Below are 27,109 nucleotides of genomic sequence, written 5' to 3'. Positions count from 1 at the left end.
GAAAAATGCCCTTTTTGTTGAGAACGCTATGATCCTCCACTTGAGGTGCTGTTGGGAAACAACGTTGGAGATTTGAGAATTACCTTAGTTCTCAACTTAACCTCAAGTTGAGCTCAAATCTAAATCTTTGTTGGGAGTAAACACACTATTCTGTAACTGTGAGAAAATGTAGTGTACACCGAGTGCAAAATTCACAACCAAAAACTCACCGACTAAAATTCAGTGAGTTTTTCGGAAGAGGAGTGTACACAATTTTGACAGTTAAAACTGATTCTCATACATGCGGAATCACAAAATGAGGAAGTGTACATAATTTTGACAGCTAAAACTCATTCTCACTCTTCCTGAATCGCAAAATGAAGAGTGCACACAATTTTCAGTGTACACTTGAAAACTCACAGTTACAAAATAGAGCCTCTGGTTCGCAAAAGAAAAGCCACAATTGTAATCGAGCTGCTCTCTCTCAATCTTAACTCTGTAATAATCGCACGTGTAATAAAGGCTAATAAAAAGCTGATAATTTCACAATATAGCTATCTGCGTTTCTTTTATAATCGATCGCAGGCGAGTGAATATCATCAGGTTCCGTATATTCTACTGATCATTTTCTACAGGTTATTAGGCCCAGAAGAGTCGTGAAATTCCAAGAAATTTAATTCGCAACAAGGTTTATTCATAAAAAAAAATGGCGGACTCAGTTAAACATAAATTCGAAAAGTTGAACGATATCAATTATGCTAATTGGAAATTCAGAATGGAGTTGCTGCTGCGAAAGCAAAATTTATGGAAAAGGGTGATTATGGAGGGAAGACCGGAGCCAAAGTTGAATGGTAACCATGAAGTAACAAATCAGAGTGCCATCGTTAAATGGGATGAGCTTGATGATGAAGTAAAGGGTACAATTGGCCTGGCTATTGAAGACGATCAACTTATCCACATTCGCTCGATGTCAACGGCAAAGAGATAGGGAGAGAGGGACGCGTTAAAACAGTACCATGAAAAGAATACATTGGCAAGCAAGGTGTATTTAGTCCGGTCGATTTGCGCGTTGAAGTTGGAAGAAGGCGGTGATGCAAAAGCACATATTAACAAAATGCAGGATTTGTTTACGAGACTGAACGACCTAGGTGAGCAACAACTATCGACATTATGGAGCAAAATATTTTTACTTAGCAGCTTACCGCAAAGCTATGATACATTTGTCTCTGGTCTTGGTGCACGTGATGAAATTGAGGTTACATTCGATGTAGCAAAACAAGCAGTGATTGCGGAATTTGAGCGGCATGTCAAAGCAAAAGGTGCCTCAAATGATTCAGTTTTAAAGACCGTTGCAAAAGTAAGCGTTTGTTTCCTCTGCAAGAAACCTAAGCATCAAAAGAAAAACTGCCCCAAATACAAAGCAAACAAGAGCAGCAGCAAGAAAGGTCACTCTCGCAGTAGCATTGCTTGGAGGAAGTACTAATACAACAACAAGAGCAAGCGCATCAAATTATACAACAATCTTCACATCAATCTTCACAAAAATTGCAAACAAAGCAACAAGCTGACCGGATTTCGATACAAGAAGTGAAAAAGTCGTCAAATTTTGCAAAGTTGTAACGAAACCGATTTTTTGTGAACCATTACAAATGATTTGCAACTCTTAATATATATTAAAAGAAAGGTAAATCGATTACATTTCTTTTGATTGTAATATTGTTAGAATTGATTAACTATTTTATAGAAATTTTGCAACTTTTGAAAACATCTATATTTAAGAAGTGAAAAAGTCGTCAAACTTTGCAAAGTTGTTACGAAACCGATATTTTGTGAACCATTACAAGTGAAATCGATTACTTTTCTTTTGATTGTAATATTGTTAAAATCGATTAACTATTTTATACAAATTTTGCAACTTTTGAAAACAGCTATATGCAAAGGAGTAGTAGTAATAATAAGCAATTAAGCGACCACATATGAGTAGTCCACTTGCAAACAGCGTTATGTGATTTTATAATAGAAGCCATAAATTTGAAAAAACGACTACGACAACAAGTAACATTTAAATTGAATCTTTTTTATTATTACCTAAAAAGTTGGATAAATAAGAGCCTTATCAAATTGTAACATAATATAACATGACATAAGATAACATCAACAGTCTATATGACCTAAAGCAGTTTTCTAAGTTCATCAGAAGATGTATAGTTTTGAAAGTTTATAAATAAGTGTGATAGCGACTTTTGGAAGAAAAGTTAACATTTGATGCTATCTTTTTCAGAATATAAACAGATTTTGCACTGTGTTGTTAGTGGACATGAAACTACTATAAATACTGGTACGTAATCCTCCAAAAACTAGAAATCGAAAAAATGTTACATAGCACACTTTGCAAGTGGACTACTCATATGTATGTAAAAATATCTGTATTATTAATGTTAATTGTAATTTTTATTCATAATATTGATTACTAAATATGTATATTAGGTTAACAATGCATTTTGAAAAATAAATTTTACAAAAAGAAAAATAAAAAATTTTAAGATTTTTTATTTAAAGTTTTTAAGGCTATTTTGAGTTCGCTGTGAAGAGAATGCAACCCTGTGCTAGCTGAAGTGGGCAATGCTAGACGAGTGCAGCTATATGTTTTCCTTACGAAGGATCTGCGACAGTGATGCAAGGCTCACACGTACGGGGGGAAACTGGTGAAAATCTGCACACCGACCATACAAAATTCACCAGATTTTTCACCAGTTTTGAAGTGAATGAATCCCGCGGTTCACCAGATTTTTCACTACTTTTGGCTGGCAGGGTGTACATTGTATTGTTTCTTATGCTGATGCCAGATAAAACTTTGTAGCTTTGCGTGACATTTATAACTTTGCCAGCGAAGCGCCGGACGCAAAAGGTATGCCACAATGAACGCAAAGAAAACAATTATTTACTCCTTTTTTACTCGTCAAAATTGCTGTTTTATTTTTTATTTTTATTTTTTTTTTTCGCGGGCAGGGGGGTCGAAAATGCCTATTGCATCATCAAAGCTGTCGTCACAACAATGGTATATCCGGAGACTAAAACACTCCCCCCGAATTGGAACCGTCGCCCACCCTGGGACCACTAATCGCATTGCTTCAGGGTGGCGTTCCATATTTCTCATTAACTAAAGTTCCCTCGGTGCACCTGCGTCCAGGTCCCGCTTCTTGACTCTAAGTAGGTATTCTGCATATTTAGCTATGTTCTTCCAGTTAGTTTCGCTATGTAGCATGGCTTGGATAACGTTATCTGGGTTAATTGGTCCTACCAGGTCTTGCAGATTATTGCGCTCGGCTTCCCATCTTTTGCATCCGAAGAAAGTGTGCTCGGCATCGTCTTCTTCTGCGTCGCTGTATATGCATGACGGCTCTTCGGCTTTTCCCATTCTATACAGGTATTTGCGAAAGTAACCATGCCCAGACAGCATTTGTGTAACGTAAAAGTTTACTTCGCCATGTTTTCTTTGTGTCCAAAGTTCCAGGTCTTTTATTAGCCTGGCCGTCCATCGGCCGCGGCTTTCGTTTTGCCACCTATCTTGCCATAGTCTTAGTGTCTCGTTTCTTACTCTTTCCCTTTCGATGTCACTTGGTTTCGTTTGCGCCTTAAGCTCCCACATTTTCTTGCGCTCGGCTGCTAGTAGATCAATGGGAACCGTTCCGCTTATCACGAGTATTGCCTCGCCGGACACTGTACGGTACGCAGAGGCTACTCTTAAAGCCGCAGTGCGATGGGCTCTGGAGAGTATCTTGCAACGGTTATTTTTCTGTAGCGTGTCAGCCCAGATCTCCGCTCCGTATAGCAAAATATTCAAGGTTGTGGACATTAGAAGTTTTCTTTTACTTTGGGTCGGTCCACCAATATTGGCCATTAATCTGCTTAGATAAGCCGTTGCCTTTGCTGCTTTTGCGGCTGCGTGCTGCATTTGTGCCCAATACGTTAGCCTGGGGTCTAGCCTTACACCTAAGTACTTTATTACTCTTTGTGTCTTTAATGTAATGCCGGTCAGTTTCATGCTCACTTCGAAGGGGATATGCTTCTTAGTTAGGAGTATTAGTGCAAATATTGGAAGGAGTTTAGTATTTTCTTAGCTCTACAGCCGCATTTAGGTGAGCATTAAAATGCCCCACAATGATTCCAAAAGTAAAACGCAAGTAAAAACGAGTCTTAAAGTTGGAATGTTTTATTCGGCTCATCGCCGTTCTTTTATATGCTTACAATCTACCTTATGAGTAATCTAATTTATAAACTTACATTTCTAAGTTGTTAGTCATGCTTATGATTCTACGTTGTTGTGCATGCATACATAAATGTATATGGGTTCAATCGAGTTTATGTTATTGGAGAAGTGCAGCGCAAGCTAAATTGATTTGAGTACTTTGGCCTAGTTATTGCCAAAAGTATATTGAACTTTTTACTTAATATTGTGTGAACATTTTGTTTTGCTTAGCTGTCATGCTACATTAGCTCGGTTTTCTCTGCTGCAAGTTTAAGACCGTGTGAGTCGAGCCATGCCTGTGTTCTTATCATAGTCTGATTTAATTTGCGGCGAGCATCTTCGGTGTCTCGTGCGGTGATCACTGCGGCAATGTCGTCAGCGTAGCCTACTAAGTATGTGTCATCAGGCATCTCAAGGTTTAATATTCCATCGTAGCTGATGTTCCACAGGTCTGGCCCAAGAATGGAGCCTTGTGCTGCGCCCGACGTGATCGTCATTTGCCGGGGTCCATCGGTGGTATGGTATAATAACTCCCGGCCTTCTAGATAGCTTCTAACCATGAGTCTAAGGTACGTGGGTATGTTGTAGACTTCTTCTAGTGCGTGTATCATATTTTCCCATTTTGCGGTGTTGAAGGCGTTGCGAACGTCTAAGGTTGCAAGCAGGACTAGCTTTTTGTGTTGGTATGCGGCTTCCACTGTTGTTGTTACATGTTTTATAGTCCAATTGTAGATCTCCCGGGCCTGAACCCGTACTGTCTTGAAGAAAGTCCGCCGCCGCTGGCGATAGCCGCTTCTATTCTAGGTTTTAGCAGCCTTTCTAAGAGTTGTTCAGCTGTGTCCAGCATACATAGTGGTCGATACGCTGATGGTGAGTCAAGGTTTCCCTTTCCTTTGCTGATTAAGACGAGCTGCTGCCTTTTCCAAATTTCTGGGAATATTCCGTTCTTGAGGCAGGCATTGTACATGTTTAGAAGCACATGAGGGCGTTCTGCGGCGATTATTTTTAGAACTTCTCCTGGAATGCCGTCTGGGCCTGGAGCTTTCTAGGCCTTTATTATATTTGTGGCAGCCTTGAGCTCTTCTGCGTTGAATAGTGGTGCTTCTTGAGGAACGATGATAGGCTCAGCTTCTTTGGTTAACGCGTCATGCGTGGGAAAGAGTTCACTTACTATATGGTCCACTTTTTGAGCGCTAAGCTCTGGTGGTTTTGCCATGGCCCCAAGTTTTTTCATTACCACCTTATATCCGAGACCCCAGGGATTTCTGTTTATATCTTCACGCAGTTCTTCCCACTTTCTGTGCTTGCTGGCCTCGATTGCTCGTTTGAGTTCTTTTCTGGCAGCCTGGTATAGTTGTGCCTCTTCGATTGCAGCGCTCCTACGCCTGGCCCTGGTGTAAGTACGCCTCAGGTGGAGGCACGTTCGTCTGAGTTGAGCTATGTTTTCCGTCCACCAATATGCAGGTCTTTTGTGGCGATTGCTTCCGGTTTTTGGCATCGCTTGGTTACAGGCGCTGGAGATCATTTTCATTGTAATCTCTACTGTTTCCATTGCGTTCTTGTAAGATGAATCTTCTGAGCCATGCGCATCTAGTTCAGATAGTAGTGCTTTCCTATTTAATTTCGAGACATTCCATTTGCGAGTGCTACATTGCATCTTCGTTCGTAAACCATCGTTTGTGGAGTCTATTATAAAGGAGATATATTGGTGATCGCTACCAGTGTAGTCTTCCAATACTTTCCATTCCTTTATGGTGCCTGCTATGCCTTCTGATGCTAATGTAATGTCTGGCGTGGTTTCCTCGCATCCTGGTCTTCGGAAGGTTGTTGCTGTGCCAGTATTGAGCACTATAAGTCCGAGTCGGGCTGACATTTCTAGCACGCGTTTGCCTCTGGAGTCCGTGTTTGGCATTCCCCACTCCGTGGCTCTTGAGTTTAGGTCTCCTGCCATCAGAAGGGGTCCTTCCAAGTTCATGGCCGTATCTTCGATGTCGTCGAGTTTATCTTGGAAGTCTTGTATGCTGTCGCTTGGTGTCAGGTAGCAGCTTATTATTTTTATATGGTTGTGTCTGGCCCAGACGTAGCCGTGTCCATATCCCTTTTCCGAGATGTGCATGCTGCTTCCGGGAGGTACCCATATAGCAGCGGTACCACTGCTGTCTTCTATCCAGATCCCGTTTTCTTTTTTCTTATACTGTTCGCTTATGATTACAAGGTCATAATGCCGCTCAGTGATCATCTGTGTCAGTAGCGCTGTGGAATTTATATATTTTGCTTTAAAAATAGCATAAATGTAATTAAGTTTTATGTTTCTACATGAAAACTCGAATTTGGCTGAAACAAAATAAATAATGGTAATTTCACAATATAGCTATCTGCGTTTCTTTTATAATCGATCGCAGGCGAGTGAATATCGTCAGGTTCCGGATATTCTACTGATAATTTGCTACAAAGGAAAGTACTTGTATTACATTGTGTAATGCAAATAGAGAATCTGTTTGTTTATGCAATTCTTTCCTTCATTATTTAGAACGATTACCTGCATATTTCGGGATGGTCACGTGCATGGTAACTTCACGAAAGTGTTGTTGGTTTGTTCCAACCACTTTTGGGCATGACTACATCATGCGTTATCACAAATATTTTATGCTTCCATTGTGCTTTGATTGACGGTAAGCTACTTTTTAACCATTCCATTGTTCATATTTCCATTAAATTAAAGCAACATATCTCAATTTCTTACTAAAGAGCCAGATAATATTTCCCTGCAGATAAGCCAATTTTTTTGCCGGAAGGTAATTTATTTATTTATTTATTACAGTCATTTGACCTATATACATTCACGTATATACATTTGAATTATGTATTGCAAAATTAGTATATAATAAAAGTAAAATTAATGTTTAAAATAAGTTAACCTGTTACACTTTTCCTTCTAAGCTATATAATAATTTATGTATATTTAACTAAGATAGTATATTCTCGATGCTGTTGGAATGGACGTGATTCCAAGCAGTACTATATCACGACATGCGGTCTAAGAGTGTAATTTCCAGAGCCGCCACAACTAGGCGGTTGGAAAGCACTAGTTTCGAAACCGCCTCTTATAGACTTCTCTACCGGCAGGCGATCTGAATTGACGAGATCCAGAGTCGCGCTGTTTGATCGGACGGAAAGGACTACATAGTTTTCATGCCGATCTTCTTATTTCATACATTACGGGTGATCTGAATGGACTAGATCCACAGTCATCCAGCTAGTACGGATGGAAAGGACTAGTTTCCATGCCGGACCTTTCCATCTAATAGCCAATGTTCTACAGTGATCAAGTAGCAGACTTTTGAAGGTACCAACGTTTTCACAATTTTTTATTTGAGCTGGAAGTTCATTGTAACATTGTAATCCCTTATAAAAGATATTCCTCTTATCTATTTCCGTTTTATACAGCGGCAGCCTGAAGCTATTATTTTCCCTGAGTAAATACGAAAGGGTTTCACTATTATATCGTAGCATATCACTCAGATAATCTGGAAGTCTACCTTGTTTTATGTTAAACACGAATTTCATAGCGGGATAGAAAATTTGCTGTTTCACGCTCAGCTAGCTTAATTCTGCGATCATTTCCTGTATGCGTGTGTCGTACCGCTTGTTCAAGATAAATCGCATAGCCTTTTTTGCATTTTTTGAAGCTTATCTATTTGTGTGTCGCTTGCTATAAAAAAGATTGTTGGACAGTATATGAAATGTGGTTCAACTATAGATCTGTAGACCAGAGTATTATACCTCCTTCCCACGACAGCCGGTTCTACGTAACGGAATGACTCGGGTTTTACCCGACCAAGGGCTGTTGTTTCGGCGATCTAACCCCGTTTAGGTCGGCGAAGTATCTCAGAAGTTGTTCGTCCATAGAGCTACATTCGCTACGTATTCTTCTGCTCAGGGCCGGTCGAGTCAAACCCAGGGCCAGAAACCTACACCTGCTGTGTATGCCAGAGACGACTACACCACAACTCCACCTCAGTCAAGTGCAATGCTTGCGAGGGGTGGAGTCACCTCAGAGTCTGCTCAGGATCACGGACACATCGGCAGTGGACCACGTCGTTTGTGGCCCCTGCTGCTCAAATAGAGTAGCCTCCACGGCTAACCCCAGTCCACCTGAGCAGCTCCACATAAACACCACAGTACAGCAACATAACACAATAGAACACACCACAACTACGATAGACCACAGAACATACACAACCGCACCACCACCCACACGCCGCCGCCAACAACTCCTGGTTTCTCCCACAATCTGCACGGTATGTCAGACCAGGATATTACGTAATGTGACACCAGTCAAGGGCAACACCTGCCTTGGGTGGTGCCACTTTAGGGCATGTTCAGGTCTGAGCACCACGCGAGATTGGGCGAGGAACTTCGAGGGCCCGTGTTGCGCTCCACGGTCGCAAACCCCAACTGCGACGCCACCCACTACCACCACAGGGCGGCAACCACCACAGCAGCTCACACAGCCAATGCACCATACATCTCTCACACCCCGCATTACTACACGTCTCCCGAACCACATGAAGCTCCTTCAATTTAACTGTAACGAGTTTCAAAGCAGGATCGAGGAGATAAACGTCTTCATGGGAGGGCATGGTATATTGATAGCTGCGGTCCAAGGGACGAAGTTGCACAGCAATTCAACATTGTTAGATTGTGTCGGGTACAACGTGCACCGTCAAGATCACGAGCGAGATAATGGTGGTGGCTTAGCGTTCATCACGCACCACACCGTGCAGTATCGTCTTATTGAAGCAGACATCGACCGCAGGGATACCACCCTAGGATGTCAGGGAATTGCTATCCGGTCAGGCGATGTTGAGCTCGAAATATTTAATGTGTACATACCCCCTGTCACCTGCTCCCCAGCAGGATATCACCCTAATATAGGTGCGCTCCTCAGAGATGAAAACCGTATGGTAGTAGGTGACTTTAATGCGCACCACGATCTTTGGCACTCAAGCCTGTCAAACAATCGTAGGGGAACTGACTTGGCTGAGCAGATAGACGATTCGACATTCTGCACAATGAACGACCACGCATCCACCAGCTGCTGCAGCTCGCCAGACATAACAATAGGCAGCGCTGGTCTGATAAACAGCATTTCATGGCGACCTATGCTAACTCTGGCATCAGACCATCTGCCCATAGTCATCTCGATCGATAAACCAACCGAATTTACTTCCGTGGAACACCGGACCTATATAATCTTTTATAAAGCTGATTGGAAAGGCTTCGCGGAATTTACTGAAAACACCTTCGCTGCGCTCCCCACACCAACCGACGTCCACCTTGGTGAACGTAAGTTCCACAGGGCTGGCACCGCTGTTGCAGCTCGATTCGTACCGGCAGGATGCATAACGGACCAACGTCCGAATTTCCCTGCTGAAGCGGCTGGTCTAGCCGATGAGCGTGACAGCCTTCGTCAGGCCGATCCCGGAGATCCCCGTACCAGGGATCTCAACGCGAAGGTTCGGCAACTAGTGAACGTACATAAGCGGAAGAAGTGGGAAGAGCATCCGAAGACCTGTAACTTCACCTCTGGTGTGAGTAAGCTTTGGTCAACCTTGAGGTCACTGTACAATCCGACGAAGCATGACGACAGGGTCGTAATTTCTTTCGGCGGCCATGCTTCGTCGGACCCGGAGCGATGCGCGAGCTATTTTAGCCGGAAGTTCATACTCCATCCTCCGGCGGACAAACTCAAGCGTCTAGTGACCATAAGGCTGCTCAAACTGCCAACAACTTGCTTTCACTTTCGGTGAAGTTCAGGTGGTCATAGGAAGGCGAAAGCCTCCAAAGCCATGGGTCCCGACGGAATATGCATGTTGATGCTGAAAAATTTGGGTTCTGCGGGAGTAGCGGAGCTAACGGAGGTCCTCGATTTGTCAATGGCCACTCTCATCATCCCAAATACTGGAAGGTGGGGAGAGTGGTTCCACTGCTCAAACCGGGAAACCAGCCAACAAAGGAGATTCGTATCGACTGATAACACTCCTTTCCCCGGTAGAGAAGTTACTAGAGGCCTTGCTGCTCCCGTATTTCATGAACAACCTGACCCCAGCGAGGCATCAGCATGGTTTTCGTAAAATGCACAGTACAACAACAGCACTTAACGCCATAAACACTTAGATAACTCGTGGCCTTACCCGTTACCGTCGCTGTGAGAGAACCATCTTAGTAGCGTTAGTGGTCGGCACTCGTCGGTAATGTTTAGAGACAAATCGAGCAAACTCAGAAAAATAAAACCGGGGGTTCCACAGCGTGGTGTCCTTTTCCCGCTACTGTTTTAACTTTTATATTTCAAAGATCCCTCAAAAACCAGAGGGAGTCTCGATTGTCTGTTACGCCGACGATTGCTCGATCAAGGCGACTGGGAATGGAATTGATGTCTTGTGTTCGAAAGTAAACGGGTATCTCTCCGAGTTTTCTCGCTTCTTCACTGCAAAGTTTCTAGCCCTCTCCCCTACGAAATCCTCTGCGGCCTTGTTCACCACCTGTACGAAGGAGGTCAGGCCACCGCTGGGAATTCACGTCGATGATACACCAAATCCGACGGTGAATAACTCCAAAATACTCGGAGTAACATTCGACAGTCTGCTCTCCTTCTCTGCGCACGTAACCGCTATTGTCAATAAAGTCCAGAGCCGCGACAAGGTCCTCAAGTCGCTAGCCGATAATATTTGGGCAAATACAAAGAAACGTTGCTGGCAACATACAAGGCAATAGGCCGGCCCGTTTTAAATTACGCAGCACCAGTGTGGTCGCCGGGAGCTAGTAGGACGCAGTGGATGAAGCTACAGACAACACAAAACACTGCACTTAGGACAGCGACTGGATGCATTCTGATGTCGTCAGAACACCACCTGCACGGCGAGGCGAAAGTGCTCTAGCTGCTCTAGATATGACCATAAACTTTGTCTTATTCACATTTAATTGCAGTCTGTTTACGCACAACTATTTATACAAACAATGAAGGTCTTCTTGCATTTTAATCATTGCATTGGGTAGATTACTGTCACTGTTCGGTGTTATCTATACCAATATATTCGAGTTTTTTTTTAGCATTATTTTCCTGTCGATCGTCTCGAAGGCTCTCTTAAGGTCCACAACCACCGCCAAGATAGTCTTCTTGTAATTCATGTCCTCCTTCCATTGTTATAAGATCAAGTTTAGCGCTGTTTCGCATGAGGGGTTAGCCCTAAAACCTGACTGCTCCTTAATGAATATTTTATTTGCTTTTTTACAACCGTTTCCAGTATTTTTTCGAAGTTGAGAAGACTGTTTATTGGTCTGAGTTCCTCCGATATTATGGTGTTTTTGACCTTTTTTATTGGGACAATGGTCGATGTTTTCCGTTCTGTCGGAACTATTCCCAACTGAAGGCTTTAAATTACTAATAGGGCATAAAAGTGACCCATGTATTCAACGGAGTGTTTGATTACGACCCCGGGTAATAAATTTTTTCCACCAATTTTTATCTTGAACTTTTTCACTATATGGATAATATCATCTGTATCGGTTGAATCGGATCATAATTAACGTTTTATATATTCCTATTAATATCGATACTATCAACAAAGAAATTGTTTAACTTGTCAGCGGTTTTAGTACTATTTCTATATATTTTACCGTTGATTAGAACTTCTTTGATGTTTTCTTTGTGATCTGTATTACTGAACATATTCTTCAAATGTTTCCACATTAAACGACTATCACCTCCATTAATTTCCACCTCGTATTCCGTATTTTTGTAATTCTAATAATTTTTTTATACGCTTTCTTTATTTCATTATATTCTACCCAATCACCAGTGATCACTGTCCTGTGGTATAAATTAAAATTTTCTTTATTATTTTCCGTCAATTGTCCGTCATACCATTTATTTCTGACTTTGACCCGCTTTTGTACATGAGAAGTTAGTTGATTCATACTCGAAATCGAACAATTATTATGTCCGAGCATACCATCAGGTCAGCGAAGGTGCATTGTCTCAAAAGATTTATGAGGTTGTCTGGGCTGTACCCATCCCACGAAGTTATTTCAGACAGTTTATTGATAGGGCCTTATTTTTTTATATCGCATTTGAACATTATAGTTTCATGATCCGATATTCTATGTTCCTCCGCTTTTTCACATGAAACATTCTTAGCGTTCGAGTACAATAAGTCGATCAGTGTTTCGGAATATTCAGTAAACCTAGTATTAAAGTTAATTAACTGTTTCATTGCCTGATGGGCGAATATCTCATTCAGTTTCTTACTATATGTTGACATTATATTCAGGTTTATATTAAAATTTCCGATAATAATTGTATTCACCATGTTATCGCATATTTCCGACAAAACGGTCTCCATATATGCTAGAAAATCAGCATCACTTGAACTAGGTGAGTGATAGACCACCCCGATTTTCCATTTGGTTTCGAGATTTTTCAGTTGGATAACAAACATTTTTATCGATAGATTTGTTTAGTATTATTTTAAAATGTAGTGCGTTACGCAATATTATGATTACCCCTCCTGTATGTCTACTGTACGAGTAACATCTTACAACCTGACATGTTGGAAACTGTATTTCATAGTCGTATATTTCCTCTGTTGTACAAGTTTCGAAACATAGAACTATATCCGGATCAACAATTTCAAGTAGCTTTTCAAGTTCTATTTTATTAGCTATTATACTACTTATGTTAAGATAAACACATTTCAAGTAACTGTTATGCTTTTCATGTACTGGGTGAATCGTCAACTCCATGCCAGGGTTCCTATTAACTGATTGTAATTGTTAATAGCTGGCTCTATTTCTCTTATGCTCTAGTTTGTATACAGGGCTCGAATCGTAACATCCGTTCACGGATCGAAAACGATACGAAAGAGAATTACGTGATATGTCAGGTAGTATAAACTAAATGGGACAAAGAGTACGTTCACGTATGTTATAATCCGAAAAATGTGTTTTTACGTGACGAGTAGTACGATATCGTATGTGACGATTCGAGCCCAGGACACTGTCAGTTAGTTTTCAAGCGGTTCACGTCGAGCCCTAGACTGAATTTTTTGTTTGCACGAATGCAATTGATACACTTGTTTATTTGCTAATTTCTGCACTCCACTGTTTTATGATTACCCAAGCACAGGCAGACCTCTTCATCCTTGCACTTCGTAGCTATATGATTGAAGCCCTTACATTTGTAGCAGACTGACACACCCATACCATCTTGGACTCTACACTGCTCCCACCCAAAATTAATTTTTTCGCTTTTGAGCACGTATCAATGAGCACATTATAGTATCTAGACTTATCTTTCTTGACTTCAATATATTTAATAATTTTAAAGTCAGCCCTTTTTAAACATTCATTTTGTTTTTTAATCATTTCTGCAAGTTGCTCGCTTCATATTTAAAGCATACTCCGAATGCCATAAACTATAAACTTGGGTTTAGCCGTATTCGGCACTCTAATTTCATAGCGGTCACTTATTTTATTTGCAATTGCGGTATTTTTTTTATCGCGCTCAGACTCGTTTTCGCTTTGAATAACGCTTGTACCACTTTTCCTACCCTGCACATTGCTTATTTTTAGATCCGACGGATTAACGTTCTTATTCAGGTCTTCTTTTGTTTTCATCGCGTCTTGCTTCTCTTTTGGTTTTATGATCAGCGGTTTCTCTCTAACCATTTTCGGTTCTTTGTGATTCACTATTCCGCTTTTTAAACGCTCATCATATGAGGCCTTGCTATGATGGCTTGATTTCAACTCTTCACTTACCGACTTTTTTATTTCTTCACATATTTTCCACTTTCACTCTCATTTCGTACCATAGCCTCGCATAGATTGGCTATGCTTTTCCACATCCTCAGCTACAGCTTTCATCTTATTGGCCTCAGCTATGCTCGTTCCGCATGTTTTTTGAACTCTTTGCATTGCATCTATACGTTCACCGAATTTCCTCTCTATTGCTTCTAAAAGGAGCTTTAGCTCTTTAACCTGCATTTTTTGCGACTCTTGAAAGTCGTGTTTACAATCTCTTTAATGTTTTTACTATTATTCTCTATAGAGACATTCATGTTTCGCAACACCTCATCAATATTATGCATATATGTGAGACAACCATCACACATAAGGAACACATAGGCATTGTCCGCAAGTACTTTTTTTACTGTACACATCGAGATCAGAGCATTTCTTTGCCCAGTGAAACACTTTGCCGCATATATCTTCACAGCGGATTCCACTCTCACCGCGTATTAGGCCTTTGCACTTATGGCAGTCATCCCTTTTCTTAGTATATTTTTAGCTGTATATTTTAATTTAATTTAATTTGCTTAAGCTAGTGTCACTATCACTTTGCTATTTAGGAAAATTCACTTTCCGATTATATATATGAATCGCTATTTGCATTTGAAATGGCGTTAAACTAATAGACACCGCTGAAATTTAAAAAACTTCGCGGGGATAACTATAACACGACCTTTCACAATTGTCTTTTTTAAATCCATGGATATTTTAAATCAATACACACACAGCCCTGCTAACACGATGAAATAAGTAAATCTAGCATGCGAGTGATTATTTTTTAATGCATAAAAAATTCCTTAAAAAATTTAACATTCCAAAACACAAATTTTTTTTGCGGTGGCAGTGCTACTTGGGCAATTGGCGAAAAGTATAAAGTGAAATTACCTTCTTGTTTTATATCATGGCTTCATTCAACCGCACGACTTGTATGCACGCACACAGTGACACCAATTGCACGCACACTACAAAAATACTCTGCCGAAGCTACCCACCTCTGATCTAAACACTTTGTCGATGGCGACATGATCTCTTTGAACGCGGTTTGACATAAAAGAAGAGCAAGAACCTTATCTGTCGCTGGAAAAATAGAAATAGATCTTATGTGGCCACAACCACAGTCATCGCGTAGCCCGGCCGTCGCCAAAATAATTATCTACATAAGAGTACGTGTTAAAATAATTTGACAGCTGTGGTCCGTAGCTCGTCGTTTTCATTGTCTTCGGGCTATTAGTATCTCAGTCGTTGTCGTCAAGCTCAACTAAAGCTTGCTGCCGCGTGCAAAAAAATAATGTCGCCGTCGACAAGGCGTTTAGATTATGTAGATAAAACCTTAATGTCGTGTCGTGTGGTGATGTCGTTTTCGATGTGTTCAGAGCTTAACGGAAGACCCAAGAAGCGTGCAGCCTCTATAGCAACGGCTCTTTGCTTAGCAAAGTGCGGCTCTGTTTACTTTCTCTTTTCTTAGAACATTTTGGCTCTTTTTACTTTTTAAAATACATATTTCTTTACTGGACTTTCTTTTCCATTCTGTTGTTTTCTTATTATTATTATACACATAGGCAAATTGGCTCTGTGACTTAATGTTCTTGCCCGATATGATGGAACATTTACATAACTTGAATTTGTCTCTACAAAGAGAGAATAAAAATGTTTTTGATTTGTTAATTATTTTATGTTTTAAGCTAAACTACATACGTCTTTTTATACATGATCTCAAAAAAAGAATATTTCATAATTTTGCATGGCTAGAAAAAAAGATTACACATGTCAAAGAGGATAAATTGGACCCCTATGTCGCAAAACTACATGATTTACAGATTTTGAAAAAAGATTTGCCGATTTGAAATTATTTAAATGTACGTTTGCATACTTTATAAACCTTTTTTTATGTAACACTAGCAGACCCGGCGAACTTCGTTCCGCCCAAAATTTTTATTTATTTTATTGAAACTTTTTGGTCCAACAACTTCCCCAACAATCCACGCTTACGATTTTCATTGGCACATTTATCTGCTAAGATTATGGTTTGGTGGTCATTTGCCGCTTTAAATAACCCAAGGAAAGTGTTGTATCCGTGAAGAAGTTCTTGAAACTCTCCAAATGTGCAGAATTTCATAGCACGGATATTCGCAAAACGAAATACATTTCAGGAATTTTTTCCTCTTCACTCCCTGGCGGCAACAATGACAAGGTTCTATAGTGAATGTCTTAGAAGCTTTACAGTATTGTTGGTGGGAACTTCAAAATGGGTGCGAATCATTGTTCTACAGAAATGCAATATACATATACTTATTTCAGACGAAAAACCCTTAAAAGCTTGAACTCATAATAATATTGCAAAATCACATCCATTGGGCCAATCGTAACACAGGAGAGTTCGATATACTCAATGGTGCAACAGGTCGATTTAATCTGACCTTCACGGCACCTTTTCTCACTCGGCTATTTTTGTTAAAATAACTCGGCTCTTGCGCCTCTTGGCAGCACCTTTTGTAATACATGGTGAAACGAATACAGAACGTGGCGCTGATTGTGATACCGCTAACTCTCTCTTGAAAATTTTGACAGAAATATGACGTGATAGGAGATCTTGTGTATTGCCTATGTAATATACATATGCAAAACATATACATACTGATAGATCTCTCTCAGCTCCCTCCACCGGAAAATCTGCGATGACGTCATATTCACGTTACTCTCCCGAATTTCACATCAATTAGCGCAATCTTGTATCCTATCGGTCTTGTTTGCAATAGTATTGCTCTTACTATTACCAATACATATTTAAAACTGTTCACGCGAACCGCCTATTCCCAACGCACTGAATTTTTTTTACATAGCGTTTAGCTGTTAAATTTAATGTAATTATTGAATATTTGTATTATATACCTGAATATCGAATTTATATTTACATGCGAGTAACTTTGCTATATTCCCAAACTGAAACTTGTATATCATTGAATTTATAAATGTATCACATTGATAGTCTAAACACTTTGTCATACTTTGGTATTGCACGCGGGTGGCAACGCATGCATACGTACATATGTATAAATTTTGACGTTTACGTTTTTTTCTTATTCACTTGCAAATTCTCACTCGCCTAAGCTGAAATTAGTCAAGAACCTAAACCTACCGGTACGTAAACCCGAGTCAGCTGACACGATCTTACTTACCAGAACGCCATGTAAATGAAAACTCAACACCGCAGAATTTTTCTGTATTTGTAGCCCGTAGCGCAGAAATCTGCGGAATTTAGATTTTTCCGTGTGAGCTGATTTCTTCCTTTTATAGATGGTTGCCACTTCGTCAGTTTTGCAGATGTTAAAAAAAATATAATATCCTATTCAGAATACGTTTTTTTAAATATTTGAAATTAACTATTGAATAAGGTTTTTTGTTGAAAACTAAGTAGTTTATATTTAGCTACGATCTATTATAGCACGAAAAACTGTAGTTGAAAAGGTAAGTTCATGAAAGGCATTGATGAGTGGCAAAACTGTAGTAAGCAACACTGAGGGCTCCAGTAATCGACAAAATTCTGCGTATACAGACTGCGTTTAAGTGAACGTTCTGCGTTCTTGGCTAATTTCAGCTTTAGATACGTCTAAAACACTTAAATTCTTGTAAAGTTCGCGCAATCGAAGTCTTTGAAGTTGAATAAAACAATTGTATTATCTAAACCAAAAATTCGACTTTGCTTTTGGTTTAACCTCGCGTCGAGTTTATGTGCCATAGTGCTCGGTAGCCTTAGTCGCCGCGAATTTGTAGATTCTCGCCGGGTGCATCCCAACTGAACTTGTGAGCGATCGACCAACTAAACGTTTATACCGATTTTGGTATTGGTATCTGGTGCCAAGCACACAGGAGAACGACCAGCAACATCTCTGCGCTAGTGGAGTACCAGTACAGCCCCACGCCATCACGTTCATCACCACCGTCCAAGCGTCATCGCCATAAGAGTGTTCGCCACCACATTAGCCCCCACTCGCCTATTAGGAAGCCCTACGCGCGATCATTTGGTCCTTCTGCGGCAGCAGACCCCGAACCAGCAGAAAGTAACCTATGTTTTATATATCATTTTATTCGTATTCTCTTAATAAATCGGTTAATATAAGTGTAATTCATTTTAATCAAGTGCTTCAAAAGTTAGACGAGGAATAAACATGAAATAGAAAACAAAAGAATAAGCTGGGTTCAAATTACGTTGTTCAAGTAGTAAATTTTGAGCAGAGATTTTGAAAGTTGAACTCACTTAATTGGGACCTTTTAAATTCAATGGCATCCCCCGTTTTACCAGATTGGCTCCGGTTTTCGAGATAACGGTATTTGAAAATTTGATCTAATTTTAACTAATTTTTTACTAAAATTTTGCACATAACGGTAATATTACCTTAATTATTCCTTAAAATTATCGAAATGGGTGCACTTTAACGTATAGCTCCAATACAACTGATTACTCAGATATGTGTTTTTGCGCTATAACTCTAACTTCATATCTGATTAATAAATTGTATGCGTGCTATATGTTAAAGTGAACCTATAACAAATTTTTACCTATTTAATTGGAGGAGTTATAACGCAAAACAGCATCTCTGGACAATCAGTTGTATGGGAGCTAGATTTTAGAGTGAAGCGATTTCGATGATTTTATGAGATAGTGAAGGAAATATTAAAATACAAGCGTGTCCAAAATTTTGGTAAAATATCTTCAAAACTGAGAGAGTTTTTTTTATAAAATAGTTCAAATTTAAGCAAAGTTTCAAGTACCGCTATCTCCAATCGGGTAAAACTGGGGACGCCATTGAATTTAAAAGGCTCCAATTAAGTAAGAACAACTATCAGAATCTTTATCGAAAAAATTTGATTTGATACCACGCTCGAAATATTCTGACTACAAGAAGGAGCATAATTAAAAGTACTAAATGGGGGTTTTTACACACTTCTAGAGAACATTTTTTTCAAGCATTTTACAGGTATATGCAACGTTATAAGGCTAGTAGTTATAAAAATATTTAGATCGTTTCGACGTATTTTCTAAATGTGCCTTCAATTCAGATATTTTTGGAATAAAAATTACGCTCAAGATCGCAGAATATTTTATCTTTAAAAGTCGGTTTATTCTGAAAGCACACCTCTTGCTAAGGTATCAAATTATTCGTAATGGTTTGTAGAATGCAACACATACTAAAGAAGTTCTTAAAATTAAATGCTTCAAAAACTACACGCGGTAAACAAAAAATTTTTAAAATTGTAAAGTGTGGAGTTACAGACTTTGACTTTGCCATTCGTTATTTTGTAATGCATACTTTTCTTACCTACTACATATGAAGTATACACATAACTGCTAAATGCCCATTAAATTTCAGGTCAGAATATGGTGTGCTTCAAAAGTTATGACATAATTAATTTTGCCCCTCTTAAAAATTACATAAAAAATTCACTTGTTTTCATTATTTTTTTTAAATTTAAACACCTATAATTCAAAAGTTATGCAGCAAATTGATCCATTGATTTTTTGAGGCTTCAAGTATACGTCAATGAATTATATCCAAAAGCAACCAGCTTGATATAGTTTCCAACAGTGAAAATAAAGCTAAATAACACCAAGTTACCTGTTTTTTTTTTTTATTTGCCCATATATCTATATTTCCAAGTTTTCGAGTAAATAAGTTCCGTAAGCCAATATCCCGTATCTCGAAAATATATACATATATGCATGTACATATGTATGTACTGACTTCTCTTCCCGCTTATTTGTACATAGTTACCCGCTCAAGCGTTCTCTGCAGTGAAAACCCAAACCAGTTAGAAAAAATACTAGTTCATAAACTAGTATGTGCCTACCAGTTCGACATTTTCGAAGAACTTAAGCGTTCAGCGACATCTGCCTTTGAATTGCCAAAGCCTAAAATAAAACGCAATTAATTGCTTTTCTTACAAATGTCGGCTGTGGCGTCACGTGAAGACTACTGGTTCTGGTTCTGGGACTGCAGGTTCGAGGCCGCTTGGAGGTGGTTAAAATTTTTAAAGTGAGATCAATGTAAGTAGAATAATTATTTCTATATAAATATAAATAACAAACTTAAAAATCTAGTTGCATTACAAAAAAAAAAGAAACAAATATATGGGAAGAAATACTTGTGCCATAAAATAAAATAGATAAAAAAAATATTTTTTTCTTTTTAATTAAATTTAAGAATAACAAAAAAAAACCTAAATAAAAAATATAAATAAAAGAATTATTATAAAAAAAAATAAAAAAAAATTTTCCCTTCGCCCGGCCTTGAACCTGGTACCTCAGGCATACCACGCGAGTGCTTTGCTCTGTCGGCCATTGCGACTGTTGGAGCGCCGCGAGCAAGAAGGCATACTAATGCCTTTCATTAGGGATGAATTGGCAGACTATCTCATCAACTGGTATGATGCTACTAGTATATCTACTAGTAGATGCTGATGCATAGCTTGACAATTGACATCTCGTAGGACATCGCAATGTTAAAAATACCAGTCGCTAACATTGGAAAAGGATAGAACGTGAACTAGTTGGGCTGAAACGCAAACTGGTAGAATTCTAGTTCACAACTAGTAGCTATCCCTGCAGGGGTTTATACATACAGTCCACACATATATATACATAGCTTCTTACAAGTACATAGGCAATTTTCTATTACCTCTCCTCCCGCATTCGCTTTTACCAAATCAAATATAATTTCTCATTGGTATTTATGTATACAAACTTAAATTCCCCACAACGTTTGCTTGAAAGTATACATAAATTTTAACGATTTTCTCATCAGCGTTTCCCTAGTTTAAAATAAAAGTTGCGATTTCACGACAACAAAGGCGCACAAGTGAGAAAAGTATACAAGGCGATATACACATACATACCCTGTGGGGAAAATCTCTAGTTCTGAACTGGGGCGCTTCTAGTACATTTAGACCCAGTACTGGTTCGCGACAAATCTCTTTTGCATACAAGCAACTGGCGAATTTAACATGGCGATGTCCTAGGAAGTGTCAATTGCCCTTCGCTGCATCCCTTTTTCGATAGTTCCGAACTAGTCCTAAATTCTATAGTTCCGAACCAGTTCTAAAATCGACAGACGAAAGAAAAAAGTATCATGATTTTTCAATCTTTTCGGTTCTTCCGTGTGCGATTTTACATTATTTTCAAAGAAACATTTTTTCAATTTGAAATTAAATTTGTTGAAATATACGTTTACATACCTTGCTGTAGCTGACTTTCCAGAGGTGCTCGCTGTTATTGGTTAGATTCCAACCATTTCTAAATTCGTCACTTTAGATATAGATTTGTAGTGAAAAAACACTGAAAAAATTAGTTTCTTAAAAGTACCACTTTTCGCCGATTTTGGACTGGTGGGGATCTAGTTCCTATCGGACTAGTTCCTTTTTGGCGATAAAGACCTAGTACGGAACTAGAAATTTGTTTTACTAGTCCGCGGTTTCCCTGCAGGGTATGTACACACATATACACATAGTTACACATACATACATAAACATATTTACCCAAATAATCTAATATACGTATATATAGTGGTCGGTTTTACAGTGCGATAAGAACCATATAAATAAAATTTTATAGCGGTTATATCGTCGCTCCCAACGAAGAGTAGCACATCTCAAATTACCGTGGACGATTAGCACGTTTCACTATTCGCGTCGAAGACTAGCACATTTCATTATTCGCGTCGAAAAGTAGCACATTTTTTGCGTGGAAGACTAGCACATTTCACTATTCGCGAGGAAGAGTAGCACATTTCAGAATTTTGCGAGGAAGAGTAGCACATTTCAGATTTTTGCGTGAAAGAGTAGCACATTTCACTATTTGCGTGGAAAACTAGCACATTTCAGATTCTCGCGTAGAAGAGTAGCGAATTCATATAAAGTGGTACTAGCAGCCGTACAAAAACCAAACATACATGTATGTTATAATTATTTCTCCTCGACTAAGCTGAGAGTTTAATGTTGTCTATGGAGCTTTTCGGTATTTTATTACAAATAGAATAAACGTTTATTTTCCTCCTACTGGTTTTGATGCATATTCACGTCTTCCTCAGGGAATCTATTTATAAATACGAGAAACATATATGCACATTAGGGTGGTCCAAAAATGCATGTGAAAAAAGTAAAGTCGGAATTTTTATGCTCTCACCCCCTAGGACTGCTCTATACCGAAAAAAAATATACAACTATTTTTTTATTTTGAAATTAAAAAATAATTAGAAGTCGCTCAAAGCGCCCATGTATCTTATATGGGGAAAACAACTTTTGGTAGAAGTGGTATAGAATTCAAAAAAACTAATATTTTTCTATCGGAAAACTCTTTTCATCTGCAGGTTTCCCAATAATTATACCCAACTGTTTATTTGACAATTTTTTCATCGCAACTATAATTTCTAGGTCCGCCAAAAACCCCGAAAAATGCAATGGGGGGCCAAATAAAAAATCTTTAGTATTAAAAAATGGTTAAATAAATAATTGGGTATTATTATTGTAAGTCTCCTGAAGAGAACCAGAGTTTTCCGATCGAAAAATATTGATTTTCAAGAATTCTATACCATTTCTGCGAAAGGTTGTTTTTTTCCCATATAAAAATACATGGAAAACTTTGAGCGCTTTGAGCGACCTCTAAATATTTTTTGATTTTAAAATAAAAAAATAGGGGTATGCTTTTTTTCTATATAGAACAATCCTAGGGGGTGAGAGCATTACAATTCCGACTTTACTGTTTTTGGACCACCCTAATGTACATGCAGTCATATCAAAAGCACCTCATTCAAAGTGATATTGTTTTCCCCTTATGTTTATTTATTTATTTTTAAGAATTTTCATTAAAATAAACTTCATTCTCTGAAGAAGTCCATATAAACCCAAATTTAAAACTTTGTAGAAAACTAAAAAATTCTAAAAATGTTCATCCAAAGGTCAAAAGTATTTTCTCAGAATTTTATGAGTATATAGATTTAAAGCCCTTTCAATTTTATTGCAATAATGCGTAAGTTTCAAGTGGCTAAAAATTTCCGTTGTTGCGGTTTTCTTCCATATAAAAATAAATTTTGTTTATTCGTTATATGGTAGCAAATGCGACAAGAAGAATCAAAGGTAATTTTAAGGCTCTTGAAACTTGCACATTATCACACTAAAATTGAATCGGCTATAAAGCTTCACACTCAAGAAAATTGTAACACTTCTGAGTAAATAAATTTGAAATTTGAATGAAAATTAGTTAATTTTTTTTTAAATTTCTACAAAATTTTAAGCGTGGGTTTACATGGTTTTTTTAATTAACTTTGTTTTAATTGAAATTGAACATACTGAAAACAAAAGTTCAGTGGTTAACCATAAAATAATATGAATTGCACAAAGCTTAAAGGAGAAATATGCCTTTAAAAAAAGAAAAGTGGATGATCTCCTGCAAATGATCACTAAACGCCATATACCGTCTGAATTTCGTGAATTTTATAATAGAATTAGAGAAATATAAAATAAGCACTTGAATTTCCAATACAAATTATGCTTTTATGATTTAGTTTAAACCTTAAATGTGCTACTCTTCCACGCAAATAGTGAAATGTGCTACTCTTCAACGCAAAGATCTGAAATGTGCTACTTTTCGACGCGAATAATGAAATGTGCTAGTCTTCCACGCGAATAGTGAAAGGTGCTACTCTTCGTAGGGACCGACGATATATCATTACCATCGGCTACAATTCCGTGAAATAAACTTGCACATAAACAAAATTAATTAAAACGCCATTCTCGCTCTTCTCAAAGTGTGATTCTCCTATATATACTCAATAAAATCGGTTACAGTCACGTGAAATAAATTTGCATTTATACGAAAATCTCAAATCTCTTACTCTCTCATTCGTGGTGCAATTTTCGCGAACTTTTTACATATTCGCGAAACAAATAAAACCGGTTATACAAATAAATTAGTAAACAAATTAAACCCCCTTTTTTCTCTTATTCGCAATCGAGCACTCGCCTTGTAATTTACACATTTATCCATTTATTTATTTACTCATATTATATCACTCTATATTTACTTCTCTGGCATTCCTTTAAAATCGAATTGCATTAAATTCTCTGGCATTCCTTAAAGAGGAATCGCATTCACTTCTCTGGCATTCCTGTAAGAGGAATTGCATTTACTAAAAAAAAAAAATTAATTACACTCTTGTAGTATTCTCGGGTTCTTTAAATCACCCTCAGGCATCTCTCTCTCTCAGTCTCTCAACCCCAGGCCTGTCAGACTAAATTATAGGTTTTCTCGAAGCTTAATGAAGAATCCCTACTTCCCACAATTAGTGACGATGAGAAAACCGTCTCAACCGAAACTCAACACTCGACCCGAAAAAATACAAAAACGCAGAAACAAGTAGTCTCCGTTAAGTTCATTGCCGAGACTGATAATCTCATCGATTATGGTCAAGATTCCGATCTATCCCTCTCGAAAACAACTCCGAATCAACCCTGGAAATTAAAGATACGAGTTTAGATAACCCTTGGGATCGAGTTCAAGACACTAAAGCTCAAATCGCTGACCAGCTCCATCTTCATAAGCAAGTGAGCACTCCCATGCCTACTCCCTCTACATCACAACAGAAACGCCAATATGTTCTCGGCTTAAACGTCCCTCCTTGTGACACCGAAGTATTTTACGGAAGTTACGAACAATGGCCCTCTTTCTGGGATATGTTCACAGCGGTATATATAAATCACCCTGAACTCACCCAAGACCAAAATTTGTACCATCTCCGGTACAAAACTCAAGGAAAAGCCAACCAAATAGTAAAACAATTCTCTCTCTGTGATGAAAACTTTGATCTCGCATGGGAAGCACTTCGGTCTCGATATGAGAATAAGCGTATTTTGGTAGACAATCTTAATGAATCTTGGCCGAATCTTAATGAACCTCAAACCCATTCCCACCGAAAGCAGCGAAGACATACAAAGGCTGCAGTCTTCAGTAAACAACTGCCTTAAAATTCTGGCAACTCAGCAAGTCTCAACTGAAAATTGGGACCCCATACTCATTTATATAGTCACCTCTAAGCTTCCCGAAACTACAGTATCCCTGTGGGAACAATCCCTCAGCTCGAGGAAAGACCTCCCCAACTGGTCCCAAATGGGCCGGTTCCTCACTACTCGTTATGAAGTGGCCGAAAGAGTTGATCAATGGCGCCTGCCGAAGGCGAGACCTCCTGTTCAGCCCAATAGCTCCTCAAAGCCGCCTTTTTCTCATAACAAACCACCTTTTAAACCCCCTCATTCTCAAAACTTTCATAACAGATCGATGTCACAAATAAAATCTCACGTGACAGAGCAGCGAATAATGCACAAATGTTCGATGTGTAAGAACTCCTCTCATTCGCTGTGGAGCTGCGAAAGTTTTCAATCCCTGATTGCAAGAAGTTCGTAAGAGAAAATAATATGTGCTTCAATTATTTATCCCAGTCACACTTGTTGAAAGATTGCCATAGCACACAAACTTGTAGCCATTGTAGTGAACGGCACAACTCAGTGCTCCATGAAGTCGCAAACTCCATGCCGAAAAGGCAAGAGTACAAAAAACCAGTTCGCAAGTGGCAACCACAACCTCTACAAAATCAAGTGTGCAAACTTCACCCCAAACAGACACTAATGAACAGGAAGCAGGAGGAATTCAGGTGCAATCATTCTATTCAGAAAATGAGAGCAAAATACTCCTCCCTACAGCTATGGTACCGGTATCACACCGAGGAGAAATATTTAAACTCAGAGCTCTCATAGACCAGGGGTCAGAATGAAGCTTTATCTCCACCAAAGCTCAAAATAAGCTAGGGCTGCCCTGCAAATCCTCAAAATTTGAAATCTTGGGAATGGATAGAAGAGTTGTTCAAACTTCGAACAAATTATGCTTTTAAGTCTAGGCCTCCGCCGATCTCCAAACTAAAATAAATGCTCAAGCTATCGTGTTACCACAGCTGACAAAAATGCTTCCCAAGTTCCCACTTAATCGTGACCACAAAGAAAAATGGTCTCATCTCAAACTGGCAGATCCAAACTCGCACTCCCCAGCCCAGATTGTCCTCGTGTTAGGTAGTGATATCAACCTTCAAATAATCGAGGGGGGCATTGAAAAAATCTCACCAACTCTGCTAGCTCAAAAGACAATATTTGGTTGGATACTTAGTGGTCAGACTTACGAAAACATAGCTTCATACTCTACACAAATAGAGGAAATTTCTAATGAGCACCTCAACTCACAATTGCGTCGGTTTTGGGAACTAGAAGAAGTTCCGAACCTCAAGCATACCACCCCTGAACACGACTTTTGCGAAGATTTCTATAAATCCACCACTTCTTGCAACTTTGATTGTCGTTATGTGGTCAGGCTTCCGTTCAAGCGCTTCAGCAATTTCTCGGAATGGAGAGAAACCTCAAAAAGGCTGATTTAAAGGCCTCATATGATAATGTCCTGGAAGAATATCTCACCCTAAACCACATGGAAAAAACTATGTCCCAAGAAAAATTCCTCTCAGGCAAGTACATGTCCTTCTACCTCCCTCACCATGCGGTCATAAAGCCCGAAAAACGAACGACAAAAGTACAAGTTGTCTTTAATGCATCAAAGATTTCGGGATCTGGTTACTGTCTTAACGATGTATTATATACCGGACCAACCCTCCAGCCTGATTTGATGCTTCTCATCCTCAAGTGGCGAATATATAAATTTATATTTAATGGTGATGTCGAAAAGATGTACCGACAAATACTGCTATATCCCGAAAACAACGACTTTCAAAGAATAATCTTTCGTTCACCCACAACCAGTTCCATTCAAGATTATAAATTAAAAACGGTCACATTCGGTATAAACTGTGCGCCCTACCTCGCCATTCGCACACTTCACCAATTAGCACAAGAAGAAAAAACCACCCAATGGCCGCCCCCATTCTGATTAAAGAAACGTATGTGGATGACATACTCTCTGGAAGCCACGACCTGACAATCGCCACTCAA

General features: G+C 39.0%; 1 protein-coding gene across 1 annotated transcript; it reads right to left on the bottom strand.

The window, feature by feature from the left end:
- Positions 1–5,273: 5,273 nt before the first annotated feature.
- LOC118734954 lies at positions 5,274–13,957 on the bottom strand. The gene is made up of 2 exons (XM_036464549.1): positions 13,690–13,957; positions 5,274–6,481 (listed from the first exon to the last, which is right to left on the bottom strand). The coding sequence occupies exons 1-2, from the start codon at positions 13,955–13,957 to the stop codon at positions 5,274–5,276; spliced, it is 1,476 nt and encodes a 491-aa protein (XP_036320442.1).
- Positions 13,958–27,109: the final 13,152 nt, after the last annotated feature.

This window comes from Rhagoletis pomonella, unplaced genomic scaffold, assembly GCF_013731165.1.
Source record: "Rhagoletis pomonella isolate Grant_MI unplaced genomic scaffold, Rhpom_1.0 Rhpom_scaffold_00003, whole genome shotgun sequence".
NCBI classification, from domain to species: domain Eukaryota; kingdom Metazoa; phylum Arthropoda; class Insecta; order Diptera; family Tephritidae; genus Rhagoletis; species Rhagoletis pomonella.
The sequence above is the reverse complement of the archived record's forward strand: the minus strand, read 5'-3'. Positions and strand labels throughout refer to the sequence as shown.